Genomic DNA, 20012 nt, shown 5'->3' with positions numbered 1-20012 from the left:
GTTTAATTGTACATATTTGTTTTTGCTTGATTTTTTTCTGAGTAAAAAAAATGCCATGCATAAAAACATAGACTGTATCTAAAAGTGGGGTGATCGTGGCTCAAGAGTTGGGAGTTCGCCTTGTAATTGGAAGGTTGCCAGTTCGAGCCCCGGCTTGGACAGTCTCGGTCGTTGTGTCCTTGGGCAAGACCCTTCACCCGTTGCCTACTGGTGGTGGTCAGAGGGCCCGGTGGCACCAGTGTCCGGCAGCCTCGCCTCTGTCAGTGCGCCCCAGGGTGGCTACAATGTAGCTGCCATCACGAGTGTGTGAATGGGTGGATGACTGGATATGTAAAGCGCTTTGGGGTCCTTAGGGACTAGTAAAGCGCTATACAAATACAGGCCATTTACCATTTTAAAAGATGGACTCAGCCAAGGTGGCTCCATTTAGGAGCCTCAGTTTCAGCATCACGGTGGTCAGCATCTTCTTTTGTTTACTATTTTTTATACCTACATTTCATCTCCGTGTTCGGACCCAGAAATGACCGATGACATCAGACATATAATAAGCAGACAGTGGTTAACGTTTACATTTAAACTAAGCCAATGCTCCTTTAACCATGTGATTTATGGAGGACAGAAATGAGGCAAAAACCAAAATCTGTGTTTAACACATGTATAAATCATGTGCACAACGACAACAGAACAAGCTTTTTAAAACAGGCCATTCATTTATTTACTTTATCACTAAACTAATGTGTATAAAGTGCTTTTCAGTTCAGATTCATCAAAGTTCTTCCACTTTTGTAACACTTTTTGTAACACAATCAAATCTGTCTCGCTACGTTTCAGGTTGGGTTTACTTCACACTCCTTCATCAGAGACAAATTATTATATTTCACAGTCTTTGGTTTTGAGTGTGAAACTAAAAGAAAAAGGGAAACACGTTCAGACTTTTGATAGGGACTGTGTGTGTGTGTGTGTGTGTGTGTGTGTGTGTGTGTGTGTGTGTGTGTGTGGTGTGTGTGTGTGTGTGTGTGTGTGGTGTGTGTGTGTGTGTGTGCTGTAATCTCCGGTGTAATAATGATGATGAAAGTGCTGCAGTAATCCACCTGTCTGTTTACCTGCTGACAGGCAGAACAGTGGATTAAAGCTCAGCAGCATCACTCTGCCTATATATAGACCTGTGAACACACATACACACAGACACACACACACACACACGCTTATACACACTTATTTTGCTTTCATATGCAGATTTCAAATACTTTAGAAGTTTTCCCAGACAAAATATTTCTGCATGCAGTGAGTTATACATAATAATTACATGTATATTGATGATCTAAGCCTCTGGCACAAAGGCTCAGGTCTCAAACTGCTATGAGGCCAGAAACTCAAAATAATTAAGAGACACAATAAAACCAGAAATAGAAAAAAGCACAAACACACATAATCTGAGTCCTCAGGATTCCCTGGATGATTGAACATGCATCATTGTCTAGTGCAGACCTTCCCAAAGTGGGGGCGGCTGTTTGAGGTTTTTTTAAACCCATTTTTGCACGAGAGCTTAGTTGGAAAATGTAATTGACAGCAATGTTGAATATTATATTATAATATTCAACAGATGACACAGGGAAAAAAAAAACAACTACAGTAAAATAATTCACACCGTAGACCGCCTCTGCCTTTGTAAATGGAGGGACAGTAACTGCGTGTAAAACCTGCAGACAGTCAGATTAACAGTATTTCGTCTCTATCTGCCATTCTGCAACTCATCTCATGTAAACAATAATGTGGCGCACAGCGTGACGTGAAAAAAGGCGCATACCTTTGACGTTGCGTGACCAACTCTGTATTCCTCGTCCACACGTAAACGCAAAAAAGGAGTTTAAAAAATCTCAGTTCTCGGTGATTTCAAAAATACCTGTGTAGGTGCGGACGCAGCGTAACAGAGTTAGTAGTTTCTTTTATTACTATCTGTAATTTATTGCAGTTTACTTTTATTTGCTTAATTGTTTACTAAATGTTTGAGGTGTGAAATAAACCGCAATGGAGCAAAATATGAGTGTGTGTGGTTCGAGAAGGGGGGGGGCGAACATTTTTCTTGTAAAACAAAGGGGGGCCCAGCAAAAAAAGATTGGGAGCCACTGGTGTAGTGTAACATGTGGCTGGATATAACAAGCTTCACCGTAGCAGTGAAGGTGCAGTTTTTCTCTATGAATAAATGTTTCTGTCGTAAATGAAAGACGTGTGTGAGCATGATTTAAAATGTAAACGATGTGTAAAATTACAGGAAAGGAGAAAGTTTCACAAAATTAATCCACAAAAAATTCTTGTTGTTTCTTAGTTCAGACCAACGATGAAACAAACAAACTTATACAGACGATGATAAAAAAAAACGGGAACTTTTCTGCCATTTAAATGTTTATTTATGATTTATGACTTTATGATCTTTAACAGAAGGAGAAGCTGCAAAACTTTAACAATACAATCCAAAGTCCGAATTTAATGCACTCCAGGATGTTATTGGCTTAAAAACTGCTGGAGCTGCCATCGTATTAGTGGCCATTAGACACTTCATTACAGGCAACCTCATTAACAATGTCTGCTTTAATAAACACGTTTGGCTTCAACATTAGGACTTCATTAAGCAGCTGGTGGAAAAGCTCCATGTAACACTGCTGTAAGCATCATTTAACTCAAACAGTAATATACAATTTTACACAAATTGCACCTTTAACTGTCCTTTTGTTTTCTGGAGGATTGTTTACTTTCAAAATGATTAAAATCACATTTAAGAAGCACAAAAGGCCAAATCAGCAACAAAAGAGATGAGAAAGCAATGAAAAAAGAACACAAACAGAAGCAAAACTAGTACAAAAAGCATCTCATGAAAATGACAACTGGTTTAGATTAATTGCATTTTTACAGTTTTCTCTGTGTTTTTATAATTACTGGTGAATTTACTGACAAATCAGAGGATTTTCAGGAAGTCCGTTTATAGAGGTGAGATGTACCTGTCAGGATTCATATCTGAATATTTTAAAATACCAAATAAATATACAGTACATGAATGTTTGTATAGAAAAGCCACATCCATGCAGAAGATCTGGATTCAATATGAGTATTGTGGTTAAAAAATAGCACAACACCTCAATTTCTTATGTAATACAAACTTTATTCCGATAAAAACAAACTGCACACAGGGTTTCCAGAATCACAAACAGTTGTATCGATCAATATAATCTGTAAATCTTTGTGATTTCTTTAAGATTTAAGATTTTCTTTCAAACACAAGTTAGAAAAAATGACAGAAAAACACAGAACGCCGGTCTGAGTATCAGGTGTATACAGACAGTACTGCATGGTCGTGTTGTTATGACATCGTGGGGACCATCCAAAGCACAAAGTTTGCATTTAGACGTAAGCTTTGGCGTCTGGTTCTGATTTGGCTGTGGGCGTGTACACCTTCTGTGGTGCATTTCCATAATAACCGCTGCAAAACAAGAAATACAAAGTCAGACAGATTCTCAAAGCAGCAACATCCCCGGACTGGAACAACTGAAAATGTCAAGAGTTCAACAATAAAAAGTTACGTGTTTACCTTTTCTTCACCGACGCTCTCTTACACGCCGAGCAGAGAAAAGCTCCGCCCAGCATGGCCAGACAGGCTCCAGCCCATCCCATGTAGAGGCCGGTGCCGAGCTCGAACCTGGAAATGACGTGAGAATTATTAACAGACAGAAATCAGCTTAAACGTAAGTTTCAGGCAGAAAACGCTCAGATTTACTTGTTTTACTTACATTTAAAATGCAAAAAAGATCAAATATAACACAATAAAATCAGCTGTGTCATATTAGTTTATAGCATCAAAAACAAATTTATTAATGGAGGAATTAAAAAAGGACTCAGCTGCCCCTTAATGGCAATCATCTTTTCTTTTTAACTCTGGTATTTCTCGTGAGATCAAAATTCAGCATCTGTGTGGTGAACGTACTTCATTCCACCGTAGAACGGATCGTTGAAGTCATTAACCACTCTGGCTGCGTACCAGGAAGCAGCTACCAGGCAGCAAAGACCTGCAGACACAAGCACAAAGTATTACAGCCTCACTTCCTTTCTTTCTTAGTCTCTTTCCACCACCTGTGAGTGCACTCACAGCATCGCGTCACCAGTTCTTACTAAAAAATGTTTCTGTTTCACTTTACTTTTGTTTCGTTTCCACCACACAGCACGTATTAGTTTGTACTTTCAATGTCTTTTTATTATTTTTATACCTCTGACTCAACACTTCCTACAAATATAACATTCAATAAACACTCAGTTTACCTCTTTTAAATTTGAGTTTGATGAGTGTTTTATTGAAGGCTCTTCACTTTGCCATATGGACGACTGTAAGGTGGCAGTTCCTACGTTTAATTGGTGTTATATAAAAAAAAACACAAACGTGAATCAATAAACTTTAACTACACAAGAGAGGAAAAAGAGGAAGGAGCTTGGCTTTAATCCTGGGAGAGAACCGAGCATGAAAACATCATCTCATGCTGCAAAAAACATTTGTGCTTTAACCCTACATGGGGATCGTATGAGGGCCTCCACGTGTCTGTGTTACTCAAGAGGATCCTTTTTATTTTGGTCCTTTTCTTAATGCATTATCTAATAAATAGCACGGTGCACTTAGTTATACTGACAGCTCATCCAAAAAGTCTGTGCTCCAGTTTTACTGAGTAAAACTAGGATCTAACTTGTGTGTTATTCAGCACTAATCTGCAAATATCTGCTTAGTTGGAGAACAACATGGAGAGAAATGCTCCAGGTTTGCAGACTGTGCAAACACGTCATGTCAGTTTTGCTCAGGCAGAATCATTTCTTTGATATATCTGTAAATGCATTCAGTGAACAAATGAAGAAACGTCACTGAAACAAAAGAAAGAAAGAAGAACAAAAAACTTGCAGAGCTTCCAACTTCCAGCATCTGTAATACATCAATATATAACAATCCACAATAACTCTGTTGAGCTTGGAAAGAAAAACACTGAATGCAAAAATATCCAAATATCGAAAACTTATGATAGTATTTTGTATTTTGTAGTAAATTTTTACTGAGTGTCTTGATAATAGAAAATCAATTAACCTTTTCTTGACTTTCTCTTCAGACAAAGTTTTCTGTGTTAGTGTTTGCAGCATGTGAAGTGACAGAGATGAACCGTCACACTCACCGGCCAGGATGCTCAGGATTCCTCCAATGGTGGCGATCTTGGCCTTGGATTGTTCAGTCTTTGAGCCGATCTTGATGCACTTGAGTCCAAGCAGAGCGACAATCATGGAGCCGAGGCCGAACAGCAGACAGATGATCATCAGGGCACGACAGGCCTGTACATGGACTGCAGACACAGAAAGAAGTCATTAATTATTATTTACATACTTACTCGGGGTTTGTGGGTAATTCTGTAATTCACATAGAAACAGAGCCTCTGCAGCCCTGTTCATGGAAAACACACCCAGCAAGTTACAAATAGATGATCAGTTTTGTGTAAACACAAAGAAACTGAGCGCTTGATGGGAACTTTTTCAGTGACAGGTTTGTCCTTTGAGTTCTTTCTGTTCATCCCCCTGTTATTACCTATTGTACTGTGTGACAAAACCTGATCTAGACTCGTTGGAATCAATAAATAATTTATTCTGAAACCTGTTTTTTTGTTTTATTTTATATGTGAACATAGTTTTCATGCTAAACAAAGTCGACCTAAGAGCAGACAAAAAAGTTGATGTGGCAGCCTTTCAGTCAAAACCTCAGGCCTGGCAACCAGAAGCGTGAGGCGAGCTGTAATCAAACCTTAAATGTCAAAAAGAACGAAAAATACTCCAGCTGGTGACATAAATCCCAGTAAAACCAGTCCTAACTTCCCTTGACTCTTTATTTTAAATGTAATATAAAACAAACGGGGAAATAACTACCTGTGCAAAGGTAAATATATATATATAAATATATAACCACCTGTTACTGTAAAACTCATTTATATGTTTACATCTTTATTAAACTTTTATTAAAAATACACAAAAGCTAAACTGTTTAAGGAAAAGGAGGAACTGGCTGTAACATTAGGTGTGTATTTGTGTGTTTTACAGCTGCTGCAGTCATTTATTAACCAGATGACCTCTGCTAATCATTAGAAACAACTACCACACCTCTTTATGAGCTTCAGGGAATTTCAGGAGCAATGGTAGGTAAGCTGGTAGGAGTCACACCGAGTAATGATGATGAGTTTGGTTTCAACAGCCATTTAAACTCAGACAGGTACATAAATATATGACACTAAACACCTTTATAACACCAGTTATGTGGACAAGCTTTCTAAAGAAGTTCAAAACTCTCAAAAATTGTAACTTTGAATCTTTTATACTGGAGTATTTCATTAGAGCCTCAATTGCAGGAGGAAACCTGGCGTCTCTTTACGTCTTTATCACTATGTAGGAAAAAGTGTCGAGAGATTTGATGAGTTTTAAAAATACAAAAAACCATCAAATATAAGCCTCCAGTCTGCTTTTATAGATAAACCTGCTGAACCCACATTAAGGTCCAAGTAAAGTAAAGAATGAAGAAACATACTGAGCTGTTTGTTTGGGGTTTTATCCTTCCAGAGAAGTTTCTTTGTTTCTGCACATTTTGCTTTCAACAGAGAAAACTCAAAATGGCGTCCAAAAAATATCCTTGTATAACAATTACTGAGAAAAAGTCAACCTAACACAATCCAATAATAACCTTTATTGATCAAGCTAAGATTTCTCTGAAGATTTATAACAAACAGTTTAATAAGTATCTATTTTCATTTTTATTTTAGGCGGGAAACATCCGGCTGTAAAACCGGCAGCAACCTTTGGACGACAAATTCTGAAATGCTGCCACGCGACACGCTGGCCTATTTTCTAAACAGCCAGTATGACAAGGTTTCAAAGAGCTTTACAGAGATACGACACCTTTATAGCTTTATGAGAGAAACTAAACTGTTTGTCTGGTGGGGCCTAAAAGCTCTGAGCACATCCTGTTTCCTGGGACACGATTGGTCAACAGTTTAACAAGTTTTTTTATTCTGTTTGCTCATCTCCTGTTCTGCTTTTCATAGACACTAATGCTGCTTTTAAAGCAAAATATAATGATGTCATAAAATATCTAAAAACATGATAACATTATTTTGTTATCGGGTTTGATCAGAGTGTCTGACATCGACTCTCAGCTTGAGATAAGTAACAGGAGGACTTGAGTGTCTGGTCTTACCGGGGAGGGCCAGCATCGATTCAAAGTCCCGGCATTCGGCGATTCCCGCGCTGTTCTCAGCACAGGCGTGCCACAAGTTTTCAAACTGCCTCTGAGAGATGATCACGCTGCCGGACACGGTGGAAACCTTCCAGTAGTCGTTAACCAGCGCCGAACCGTTAACCAGCCAGCTGATTATGCACATGATGAACCCGACCGCTTCCACTGCTGTCGACATGATTACAGATGTTTCCACAAAAATTACTTAAAAAAAACACAGCAACTCTCCCCAAAAAATCCAGCGACCACAAATAGCCTAACAACAGCAACGTTCACAAGAGCATTAACAGGGAGTAACTCTGTCCTCTAAGCTGAAGCCTTCAGGTAGTCAGGAACAGGCTGGAGGTGATGGAGGCTCTGGTGTCGCTCTTTCAGTTACGTCCTGTTAATCTGACATCTGGTGCTCCAGCACAGGGACTTTACTCTAACAGGGGCCATAAATTGCAGGGCCACTCCTTCTGTTTCCCCCTGACCACACACCAATCGATGACAATGATAGATAATGTAGCCGAGTCTTCAGCCACACCTGAGTCACAATGATCCACAGGTTTTTATTATTTTGAGAGGGTTTGTGTTCTGCAGAGGACACTGGGTATTCTTACTTGGGTCCTGGAGCTTTCGATTATTTTCTTTTTCTTTAAAATGCAAAAAGTTGTGGATGAGTTGCAGCGACGTTGCACAGCCTACAATATTGGAGGTTATTTTATTAGCAGATCACATGTAGGGTAATGTGGTTCTTTACAAGCATATTTTCAAATTAATTGATAAACCGCTGCTGTGAGCGTGCCACAGGAAATAGAAATGTAGAAATGATCCAGCATTTTGTACTTTCAGTTTGCTCATCTGGATGTCAGTTTGTTTTTCAATGAGTTTTGTTTTGATGCTTTATTAGTAACACAAGTTCTACAAGATAAAATATATCAGCAAATATCCTATTTGTGAATTTTGAGGTATCTCAGAGGAGACGTTTGCTAATGCTAAATGACAGGAAACAGCCGCAGCCGCAGATCAGTAACGGAGCCACAGGCTAAATGTGCCAACCTCACATTAGCACCTTCAGAAGATTTCTGGCACAGGAAGGTTTCTCACTAAATCCAAATACTCTACAGAAAAACACAAAAACACACCTCTGGGTTGGTCAACAAAAATATTCCAGTGCTGGAGTTGTTTTCATTATGCAAGCGAGTGATACTGATACTGACATTTCTATGGGAGAGGGCGTTTACTGCATACAATACATAATCGTTATAATTACATTTATAATTATATAAATATATATTATATAAGATGAATGGTTGTTAGTTATGGCTGTAATGCACAAACCTTACATACATGTCATAAATTGAAAACTATTTTTTATACTTAAATGTATTTTTATTTATTTAAATAATCGCTGAATAATTTTTTCACCCCTTTTTCAGCCTCGACTAACAGATTCAGTGTTCATATTATCAGTAATCACAGATCTGTGTCCAATTTAAAATTCCTGTCAAAGAATTTCAATAAAGAAGTGAAATAAAGAAAGTGAGACTGAGTGAAGTCAGTTATCGAGCAGCTGTTATTGCTTTGAAACCGAGTTCCCCACATGCCTGCTCAACATCACCTCCACCAGCTGTTTTATTGTGTGGCTCTGACCTAACCTGTGCTGGAGGGAAGTGAAACTATGCCACTTCATCTGTTTTTAAAATCCTTCACCACACTGAACCCTAAACTGAAGTTCATACTTGACATACTTCATCAGTAAAGCAGGTGCTCTCTGGTTTCTGGTCGATGAGAACAGGAGAGGAACAGAAACGTCCCGGTTGCACTGCTGAGTCAGCTAAACAAGAGAAGTGTACCAGAGTCGCCTGCCGTGCCTACTAATGACATAATCTTCACTGAAACCATCGTGAGCCACGCAGTGTAACCACCAGAAATATTATTCTCTATATTTCTTTAACATTTAATTCGCTAATCTTCCTGATTAAACATATTTTGTAACACTAACTACACGAGAAAGCAATAGAAACATACTTGATGCAATTAGCTTTGAAAGGTTTGTGTGTGAGTCATACGTGCTGATTTCAGGCTGCAGACGGCAGGTTAGCAGGTTGTATGAGATGCTCGAGGTTTTATAGTTTTATGGTTGACAACAGTTAATATTTGATCATCATGAGAGTCCAAAGTCTGACTTTTATGGTCTTTGTATCACCAGACTGGCAAAAACAAACAGGTAAATCATGAACATGGTGCACAACATTTAACATAAGGGAAAAAACTGTTACACACCCAGATACACGCATTGAATGTCCTTATTTTTAAATGAACAATAACATTTGCTTTTACAGTTAAATGGACATCTATGCAAAACCTCTCCTGCTGTGAAGAAGCAGGTCAGCTTATCAGTTCTTCAGTTTGTAAAGCTCTTATTCATCTCCTTTTCTGCCCTTCCTTGGCCATGATGCTCTATATCTCAACTCATCACACAGTGTACAAAACGTTAATCACATTTTAATGCATTTCATGCACGAGAACCATTTTTCAACATGCACTGAAGCCCCTCAGCACGTCGAAGACACGCCATGAGACAACAGCCTGTGATACAGTTTCAGGCAACTAATTGCATCACATCAGGTCTAACTGCAAATGCACAACATCACAGGGATAAAGTCCAATCCAAACTACAACCACGGGACAGATATTAAAATGAATGTATGAGAGGAGCCCCCGACTGTACATTCAGCCTTAATCATTAATTAGTCGTTTTAAACACTTATAACGGTATTTTAAAAAGAATGGATAAGTCACAACAAAGTCACCATATTATTTTTTTAAAAGGCCTTTCAGGAAAATTAAATTGGTGTGATTTAGAAATATGATCACTCGACAATAAAACAAAGCTCGTATGACTCGTGACCTACATTTGCAGTGCTTTTGCTGCTTCCTGCCTGTGGGTGGTGCTGTTCATCCAGTTCTTTGTTTTAAGTTATCCGAGCTCTAAGCTGCAGTCACCAAATCCAAACAGACGATCCTGTGAGCAAATGTTTTGGCTCTGAAAGAACAAGATGAGCAGCTGTGTAAATATTGCAGATGTCTTCTTTAAAACCCTGCAGGGCTGTGAAGCATCTTCATTTGTGCTTTTTGCTTTTTGTTTTGGCTTCAGCACTTGTTGTTTCTTCTTCAGTCACCTTTCCTCACTCATCATGTGGTTGTACACCTCTCTGCATTCAATCAGTAGTTATCATTCATCTCTGGCTTTCTACTGCAGCATGTCTTTTGAAAAATATTAGACAATGATACCTCGAGTAAATCAAAGTACAGCATTTCCAGAGATATCCAGACCTACTTGGCCCTTTGTCGCCACCGTTATGTTGCCACCATCCCTCATTAGCTCCTGTGTGTATTTAAAGGCTTCTGTTTGGCTGTGTTCTTTGATTGTGTTGTGTTGTCTTCTGCTTGTTTGACTCCCTGCATGTGTCTCTTTGCATTTTTATCTCTTTGCATTTTTGGTCTCTGCTTTGGATTCATGCTCAGGCTTGCTTCTTATTGGCCGGACTTCAGCCTTGTCATCTTGCATTTTGGCCATAACTCTTTTAGTGTGTCCCCCTCTGCACACCACCAGACGCTGAGGTGACACAGCATCTGGATGAAGTGAACGAGTGGATAAAATGTATTCCAGGAGAGATTAGGATTCCCTCTGCTGAAGCTGAAAACGAGTGCTTGTTATCTTTGTCACTTTAGCCCAGATTGTATCTGAGGATGTTACTTAAAGGAACCGTTCATTTCTAAAATGCTGGTGTCAGGGCTGCTTATCTGCTTACTCACTATGTGGACTGAACAGAAAATAAGATCATGATGTACATTTAAAATCTGATCTCAGTGTCAATCAGACACTTGTTTGCACTGGACAAGCAGCACTATGTACTGACTGTGTTAATACTGATAACAATCAGCGTTGATGATCTTTGTTTGTGTTACAGAAGCTCAACAGGCGTGTTATGAGTTAAGCCAGTAATTTACTGTTGACAGCTGTGCGCCTTGAGGGAAATCATAACAGGTCAGACCGGATCTCCAAATACACCCTCAGCATCCGGACACACTAGCTCCTCTCTGCAGGTCAGAGAAGAGCCGAGTTACAGAGAGACGAAAGACGCTTCTTACGAGTTTGAAACAAGAGTTTGGCAGAAAGACGATAGACGAACTGAAACCTGTGATTTCACTGTGATCTTCCAATTGTCTTCAAGACCTGAGTGAGCACAGAAGGATCTGGGTTATTTTGACAGAGATCTGGATTTTTAATCTCATATTAACGATCCGCCTGTGTGCAGGTACCTGCTCAGATTTGGCTATGAAGGAACCGACGGGCTCATTTCTCCCTCTGGTCTGGAGATAAGTGCTGCAGTCATGACTGTCAGTCTCCTGCTGCTGATGATGACCCTGCTGAATTTCACAAATGGTGAGTTTACATTCACCTGACACAGAGACCTGATTCCTGTCTGAGCCCAACACGCAATCACATGAAGGCTCTGCAGCATTAGGTGCTGTTCACACAAGATCAACTAACAGGCTGGAAAATCCTCCAGGAGGGAGTCTGGCTGCTGCTTTACCAGGATTTCTTTTTGAATGGGATGGTTTATGGAGAGTCCACACACACACACACACACACACACACACACACACACACACACACACACACACACACACACACACACACACACAAATCTGGATACTTGATTAAAAAATTGTAGTTTATAAAACTGTTGTAGAAAACATTAAAACATTAAAAGGCTAAAAACCATATACCACTTCTAAAGTTATAGTAGTCTGTGTGCAAACACACACACGTCAGCCTAAGCCACCACTCAGATTTATGAGTTATTAAATACTTACAGCCCATATTCGTTTCCTCCCCCCCTAAAAAATTTGGAAAATAGAAAATACGTCAGTAATACAAAAGTGACACCAACACAAGAAAGTCCACTGCAGATCTTACATAAGTGTAAGTGGACTCTTGTATCAGACACTGGATTCTTGTACGCCACAGTCACTGAAGGAGGATCATCAGCTTCATCAGTATCCAGTCTGACATCCAGTAGATCTTAAAAAATATTAATTCAAGCCTTTTGAATAAGTGTAACTTTTACAATAGTTATTTTTTAATGTTGTTTTCATCACATCTACAAACTAATAATACAGTTAATTTGACCATAAATGAAAATGATTGAGTTTCCTTTTCTCCATTTTCTTCACTGAACCCCGCTTTGAAAAGACCAACCTGCCTTATTTCCCCTCATCCTGACGTCTGTGGAGCCAATGCAGTCAGTCGCTCTGTCACGTACATGCAAGCAAAGCCGAGACGAGTGTGCTTTGCTCAGAACTCATGGATGCTCCTCAAAGTACTGATCATTACTATCCCTGTTATACCCGTGTAGAGCTGTGCACTCTCACCTGGGCTCAGCAAGCCAAGTGAAGTAAAAACTGACATGCATGACATTTATGAACTTTGGGGGCTTTTCTTTATTATTTTGGGCTTTTTGAAACTTTACTTAATGATAACAATTTATAATGAATGCATTTAAAAATAGATACATTTTCCAAAATGAAGAACAAATATTATGTCTCAATGTCAAAAACCTCTATTTGTTATGCTGCAGCTGAACTGGAGTCGGTTTTACTATAATACCATTTGGTGCCAAAAGATGGTTTAGTGACTGTAGTTTAACTTGTTGCAGTGGGAGGTGAGTGGCAATAGTAACTACCAGTAAGAAGGAAACACCGATAGCTTGAGCACAGTCAGTGCAGCAATGCAGCAAATATGGACGTTCAGCACGTTATGACTCATGCTGGGCTTTAGCATCAGGTTATGGCATTTTTCAGTGCAGTATGTTTTGAGGCACACGGTTAAGGCCAGATATCTTTTTCCCAAACTAAATGAAACCAATCAGAAAACTGGAAACACAAGTGCAAAACACAAAGTGAACCTTCTGACTAATAAGTCAGTGTGTGTAACGATGAGATGCAGGCAAACAGTATTAGATTAGATTGGGTTTATACGTGTCTGCAGCTGGAGCTTCAATTTCCTTTTGTAATATCCATCTGATGTTTTGATTAGTCATATGGCACCAGAGGATATCAGGACGTGTTCTGCTCATATTAAATTTGACTTAATATTAAATTTTTTATGATACCTGATTTATAACATTCGATCTGACATTTTATGTGCCTGCAGATGTTTGGACGCTACCGGCTCCTGGCAGTGTTTCCATGGAGTCTGTCGACATGAGACACATGCTGAGGTGGCCCCCCCTGCAGGCTTCATGCAACACTACACTTCTGTACTCTGTCCAGTATCAGGGGTAAGTAATGTAAAAAATGCTGATCAAATATTTGCTTACACTAGTCCCCAACAGAACATCCATATTGAATGATCCATATTAAAAAGTCATACACAAAACAAACTGATGATGACTTTTAAAAATATGAATTTTAGTAAGAACAGTTGACCTCATCCTGTAGCTCAATACAGAGAGATCACTTTGAAGACTTGAAACATGGTTTATTGAGGCAGAGTTTGGAGATTAGACTCCGATGAGACATCACGGCAGTCAGAATTCCACGGTGAGAGGATTTAGGACAGGACGCCGCAGAGTGTAGATGCAGGTGGTGGTGAAGATGAAGACTGAGGCTTGGATGGAGCTCTGACTGAGGTGTCTGTGAGGTGGAGATGGAGAGGAGGTGGGTTGAATGAATGAAGGCCTAAAAGCGGGACTGAGAGCACAGATTTAAACTACGCAGAGTAGAGGCTGATTGAACATAAAGGCGAGCAAGAAGACTGGACTAGAACAACGACGTCAGTGTTGAGACTGAGAGCAGACAAACAGCACCGACTCTCGTGTCTTTGCTGCAGACTGACAAACACAGAAATGACCAACAGGGTTTATTTATTGCATGTTTGTATTTGTATACAACGACAGCTAAAACTAAATGATCCTGACAGGGAGACATTGTTCTTGATGTAATTCTAACCATGTGACCTAAAACAACAGGAGCAAAGAATGATCAGCAGGTACGTCTGTGTTCAGAGCTGGACGGAAGTGTTTTTGCTTAGTGCTTTATTCTAGTGATTACAGCCTCAGTTTGTTCTAAGTCACCTGAGTGTAAGCCACAAAGATTACAGCTGTTCAGTCAGTAACAGTTTCATAACTGAGAGAATTTCAGTGTCTTTTCTCACTGCAACACAAGAGAGACGTCTAAAAAACACAACTTCCAACAAATCACTAACAGTGAGATCATAAGACCTGTTCTAAAAACTCTCACCTGTGGTTCCACCCTCTTTTTCTGCTTTGGAGGCGTAGCAGCAGTGTAAGACCTGGCTATGGGTGTAAGGCTCGGGTATGGGTGTATGCACCCCAACAGTGAAAGCACACAGATGCATGCAGAGGCAATGATGTTTATAAAGTTTTACAACCATAAACTTAATTACTCCTCTGCTTTTTATTATAAATATTTAAAGACAAAAATCATCCTGATGTAAAAGCTTTATGAGCTCACACCAAAACCTAACGATAGACAGGCTCAGCCACACCTCTGATCCTCTGATAAATGTCATAAATGCCACCTAACAGGTTGACTCTGAATCCTGAGTCATTGCTGTGCTAAATCTTCAGTGATGTGCAATAAACAACAAATGCAATGAGGACTGCTGCGTGTGTGGTGGAGGAGGTGGAGTCGTGCAGAGGTGTATTTTAAAAGGATTAAATGTGAATAGTTTCAAACTCCTTTAAATGAAGCTAATAAAAACAGCCTTATCAAAATTACCCAGCGAGTAGCAGGAGGGGAATCACTGCGGCAGGAAAGACAGATTTATAAACAGTGACACTCAAAGAAGCTGTTACACTGCAGAGAGTTTGTTGGTTGTATTTGTTCAGAGCTACGTTCCTCCTCAGCTCCAGCACCATAGTTTTCTTGAGAAGAATCTATTATTACCTCACTGTAGCTTCTCAGAAAGAGGAAGAAAGTTCAACCACAGGAGACAATGAGCTCACACAGTCGGCATCATGTTTAGCATCTAAAGATGGTAAATGGACTGATTCTTATATCGCTTCTACTCAAAGCACTGTAAACAACAGATTAACAAAAATATGGAGATTAAAAACGGGGATAATTGGACTGAAATGCAACAGCTGGTCACAAATATGACTAAATGATCCATAAAGTGCTGGATGAAGAAATACGACTGTTATATGAACTTTTAGAGTCTCTGTTCTGTTCCCAAGAAATATCTAAAAGGAAACTAAAACTTTCTGTGCTCGATGTCCGCAGAGAGTTTGAGCTGGAGCATCAGAACGGCAGGTGGATGGAGGCTCCGGGGTGCCAGCGGATCACGCTCAGTCACTGTGACCTGACCTCTGACCTGGGATCAGACTCTGACTACAACATCCGGGTCAGAGCGCATTGCGGCTCGCAGCGCTCCGCCTGGACCAAACTCAGCCCTCCCTTCAATAGGAGACAAAGTAAGACAAGAGCTGACAGCTCCGTCTGTTTTACGGCTGATGTTCGGTGTGTTTATGGATGTTTGTCTTCAGCTGAGACGTATCGTCAGGCAGGAAGAGAAAGTCAGGCACTAAAGGAAAGAAAGAGGCCTTGTTTTTAAAATATCTGATAGAGAGTAAATGTGCAGAAAAGTCCATTTGAATTTTTGAATTTTTAAATAGAAGTAATAAAGAGTGATTCCTGTGTGCAGCCAAGCTGTCGGTACCAAAGATGACAGTGACGTCAGCAGGCGACGCCCTCCAGGTGTCGTTTGAGACTCTTCCTCTGACGTCAACCGTCGATGTGACCGTTTGGAAAAAAGGCGAAAAGCTGCAGGTCGTTATTTGATCTCCTTTTCTACTTTTCTCTTTATTTCTAGTTCATGTTTTCATTCTTGCATTTGCTCCTTTCTTTTCTTTTCCTTGATTATTTATTTTCGTTGAGATTGTGATTCCTTTCCTTGTTTCTGTTTTCTTTCTTTTTTCTTTCCGCCTGTCCTTCCATTTCTTTTAATCCACCTTTATTCTCACATTTTCATGTTTTCTCCCCCACACTCTTGCTTTTTGTCCCCTTTTCTTACACTGTTTCTTTTTCGTGTCTCCTCCTTTCTGACTTAATTTAACGACACAGCTTAAGTTTTGTTTTTTATGCATTTGTTGTATCCTTTGTTTCATTGTTTAAAATAAAAAAAACTCACATTTTCGTTATTTTGATCTCTTTTAGGCTGTCGTGTACTCGATGCCCGCTGAGGAAGAGGTGCTGCACATCGCCGCCCTGCAGGAGGGAGCAGTGTACTGCGTCACAGCGCAGACTGTGCTGAACTCAGGGTTTCGCAGCAACAGCACTGACACCCAGTGTGTGTCCATCATAGGTACAGGCGTAAACACACACACACACTTCTTACTTTCCTAAAATGTTTTAACTTTGAACATGTTTCTAAATTACAATAAAATCTGTAGGTCGTGCTTAAATATCCTCCTAATTTAAAATATTTTCTTAGTTTCAGAGATGTTTCTCTTTTCATAATACCTGGTATTGCATTGAAGTTAAAACCTTCATCACTTTGCAAAAAATAAATCCAAATTTTAAAAAAACATTCACAATTTTAGAAAAAGATCTTCACCATCAAACCCATTCTCTTATTCCACATGATCTGCCTATAAAGTCTTTACTTCACAGAAACATCAAGATTTGTGCTTATAATTAAATTAAAATATGGAAGCTTAGTTTTGGAAACAGTGGTCCTTGTTTCCTCATCAATTATTCAAAATAATTAAATGTTCAATTAAAAAATATCTGAACATTAGAAGCAGAGAAAAAACAATAAAATCCAGGAAGAACCCACAGGCAGTACTAAAAGGTCTGAATCTAATTCTGATCTAATATCACTGAACAGACATTTTTTAAAGCCAGCATGTATGCAGTGAACTAAAAGAGCGCTCACGCTCACTGAGGTTTTGACTCCCGACTCATCTGCAGATCCAGATGCTCCTGCCTGGAAGACGCCGACCACCCTGACGGTGACGGTCATCATCACGGCGGGACTCCTGTTTGTTTTATTCTGGTCCATCGTTCACTGTCGTCCAGAAACCTGTAAAACACATTTCCATAAAGAGCCTCTGCCACAGTCTCTGGTCAGTGCTACCTCTCATCTACACAGACAGTGTAGACTAACCCTAACCCTCTGGTGTAAAAGATCTGAACCAGGAAGTCACAATTTATATCAGCAAACCTAACAGCAGCAGTACTTTAGCGCACCCTGCTGGTGAATTATTGTTTCTACCGAATATCTGACACCTAAATTATAAATACACATAGTAAAGAGTGTTACTGCACGTACTGACTAAGTTTGAGGTTCAGTGTGAAGTCAAATGATCTACTGTTTAGTGAAGTTTTCCATATCTTGGTCTGTTTTTCTTCAGAGAGGTAACTGGGACATTCAAATCCCAATGAGCCCTCAGGAGAAGGAGCTTTGTGACCAGATGGTGATGGAGCCAAATCAAACCTCATCACAGACTGATGCTGCACTGATAACCCACCAGGAAGACTAAACCAAGCTGAAACTCACTGAGAATCTACAGCAGGACAACAAGGAAGTAACGTCGTGCTACAGTCCTGCAATATAGCTGTTGGAGGGTCACACAGAGCAGCACGCAACATGTGAATGGTCCATTTATGACCCACTGATCAGAGTTGGAGGTGGAACAAGAAGCCCCTGTGAGCCCCGACAAAGCTGACAAGTGTTTACATTCCCTGTTGACTTCTCTTCAGAAGAAAAAACTGGGTATTTGTGTGACTTTTAAAGCGCTACGGAGCCCACAGAAGGAGGTCAGGATTTATTCAAGATTCAAGCAGATCCACAGTGGTAGTAAACAAAGATGTAGGGGGAAAAAAAACTTGGGAAATGAAGAGACATTTTAAGCATTACTGTTTAACTGCTGATTGTGAAACTGTTAAGCAAATGAACCATCACAGCTTTGATTGTGAAATGAAGCAGTAATGAATGAAGCAGGGATACAGGCTTATTTTCACCGAGTACATTTAAGTACATTACTCAAGAAAATATATTTACCAAGATTAAAGATTACATTCTGTTTGAATTGAACCAGTATGAGCTTCTTACAAAGTCATCAGTCCAGCAGACCAACCAGAGGATTCACTACGTGTGTCAGTCTGTAAAATTCAGTTCAAAAGTTGTGAGCAACATGCTGCCTATATTAAACAAACCATCAGATCTGCAGTAGGAGCTCGGACTGACTTCATCAGCTTCTTAATATTTTGGTACTAAGAGTTGTTAATGCTCATTTTAGAGCAAGCTTTACAAATCTGTATTTAAAACACTCTGGTGCCAGACTCTGTTCTTGTTATCTTACAGTGCTACCTCTTTAGTTCTTTTAGTGTGAAATTGCATGTGTTGATTTCTAGCTGGTGCTTTATGTTAATGTCGCCTTTGTTAACGTGTATAATTAAGCTGCAGCGATGTGAACGAGATGCTGTCACATCACTGCTGAAAATGTGCTGTTAGGATGAAGTTATAATTAAAGCACATGCAGTGTGTCATGTTTTTGAAATAAGCTTGCTGTGATGGAGCAGATATTGTTGGGTTACAGCTAAACACTTACAGATGAGCATTGTTTATTTTCTGTAATCTTGGACCTGAGGGCTGAGCCATGAAGTCAGGTCAACATTGTCAGGCTTTCGTGGTATTTGTTGGCTCAACAAAACCTGAAACCTCAGTCAGAGAAAACCCGTATCAGAGAGGTCACACTCAGCTTCTGTGCTCCAGACTTTCTGCCTTTAGGAGAAACTCTATACCACACGTGGAGCGTGCTGTCGAGTAAACAACCAATGTGACAGAGATGATTTTAAACAAACGTTGAACGTTGATCTACTCTGGACCGAGTAATGAGCTCAGTGTACTTATTGTGGTCCGTGCATGTGTATGTAATGTCAGGCATATAGTTTGACTGCTTTAGGCTTAAATCCTGCTGTAGAGCTATGTGTATATGTACATATACATGTTGTCATTGCAATGTTGATGTGTTTTATATATATATATATATATATATATATATATATATATATATATATATATAAATTTTATATATACTCGCCCCTGTGGGCGGTCAATCCTTCAAGCTCGGGTCCTCTACCAGAGGCCTGGGAGCCTGAGGGTCCATATATATATATATATATATATATATATATATATATATACAATGAAGTAAATTCATTGTATATATATATATATATATATATATACAATGAAGTAAATTCATTGAATAAACGTGTTTGTCAGCCTTTAAATCTTTTTACTAGGTGTTCTGTGTTCTGCGCCTCTTGTTTTTGCCGTACTGGAGTTGTGATGGGTTTTAGCCTCCCTGCAGTCTGAATTGGATGGATGTGTGGATATGACACATTTTTGATAATATTTACTGTTTTAGGAAAAAAAGAAACTAGATTGTGAGAAGCATCTTCAGAAAGTATCATTATTGCACTGTATAACCTATGAGGAAACTTACAGCAGGGCAATAGTCCATGTCAGGTATTATCATTGGAAACACTCTAGAAGATGAGTATTTATAGTTTTGCTTTGTCGTAAATTTGTGAAAATTGAATTATTTGGGGGCAACAGCGTAAGTCAGTGTTTTGCCCTTAGTCTGCATGTTCCCAGACTAGCTCAACATTATTATAATTATTTGGTGGT

At 39.5% G+C, this 20012-nt stretch overlaps 2 protein-coding genes across 3 annotated transcripts; one reads left to right on the top strand and one right to left on the bottom strand.

Annotated features, from left to right (window-relative positions):
• Nucleotides 1–2397: 2397 nt before the first annotated feature.
• Nucleotides 2398–8138, bottom strand: cldn15la (claudin 15-like a). The gene is made up of 5 exons (XM_040049440.1): nt 7256–8138; nt 5199–5363; nt 3977–4058; nt 3584–3691; nt 2398–3475 (listed from the first exon to the last, which is right to left on the bottom strand). The coding sequence occupies exons 1-5, from the start codon at nt 7470–7472 to the stop codon at nt 3397–3399; spliced, it is 651 nt and encodes a 216-aa protein (XP_039905374.1). The 5' UTR covers nt 7473–8138; the 3' UTR covers nt 2398–3396.
• Nucleotides 8139–11227: 3089 nt separating this feature from the next.
• crfb16 (cytokine receptor family member B16) lies at nt 11228–19366 on the top strand. Of its 2 annotated transcripts, XM_040049429.1 has the most exons (8): nt 11228–11523; nt 11602–11729; nt 13503–13629; nt 15596–15786; nt 16017–16141; nt 16529–16676; nt 17285–17439; nt 17728–19366. In XM_040049429.1, the coding sequence occupies exons 2-8, from the start codon at nt 11678–11680 to the stop codon at nt 17854–17856; spliced, it is 927 nt and encodes a 308-aa protein (XP_039905363.1). In that variant the 5' UTR covers nt 11228–11523; nt 11602–11677; the 3' UTR covers nt 17857–19366. The 2 variants fall into 2 exon arrangements, with proteins under 2 accessions (XP_039905363.1, XP_039905364.1); XM_040049430.1 differs by lacking the exon at nt 11228–11523 and having other exon boundaries at nt 11530–11729.
• Nucleotides 19367–20012: the final 646 nt, after the last annotated feature.

The sequence above is a fragment of the Simochromis diagramma genome, unplaced genomic scaffold, assembly GCF_900408965.1.
Source record: "Simochromis diagramma unplaced genomic scaffold, fSimDia1.1 OVJJ01000355.1, whole genome shotgun sequence".
Lineage (NCBI taxonomy): Eukaryota > Metazoa > Chordata > Actinopteri > Cichliformes > Cichlidae > Simochromis > Simochromis diagramma.
Note: the sequence above shows the minus strand (reverse complement) of the source record. Positions and strands in the feature narration are given on the sequence as shown.

Coding starts and splice junctions, on each gene's coding strand:
- crfb16 (XM_040049429.1), top strand. CDS start 11,678: ATGACTGTCAGTCTCCTGCTGCTGATGATGACCCTGCTGAATTTCACA. Junction 15,787..16,016: donor TCCCTTCAATAGGAGACAAA/GTAAGACAAGAG, acceptor TCCTGTGTGCAG/CCAAGCTGTCGGTACCAAAG. Junction 16,677..17,284: donor CCAGTGTGTGTCCATCATAG/GTACAGGCGTAA, acceptor ACTCATCTGCAG/ATCCAGATGCTCCTGCCTGG.
- cldn15la (XM_040049440.1), bottom strand. CDS start 7,472: ATGTCGACAGCAGTGGAAGCGGTCGGGTTCATCATGTGCATAATCAGC. Junction 4,059..5,198: donor AATCCTGAGCATCCTGGCCG/GTGAGTGTGACG, acceptor TTGTGTCTGCAG/GTCTTTGCTGCCTGGTAGCT. Junction 3,476..3,583: donor AGAGCGTCGGTGAAGAAAAG/GTAAACACGTAA, acceptor CTTGTTTTGCAG/CGGTTATTATGGAAATGCAC.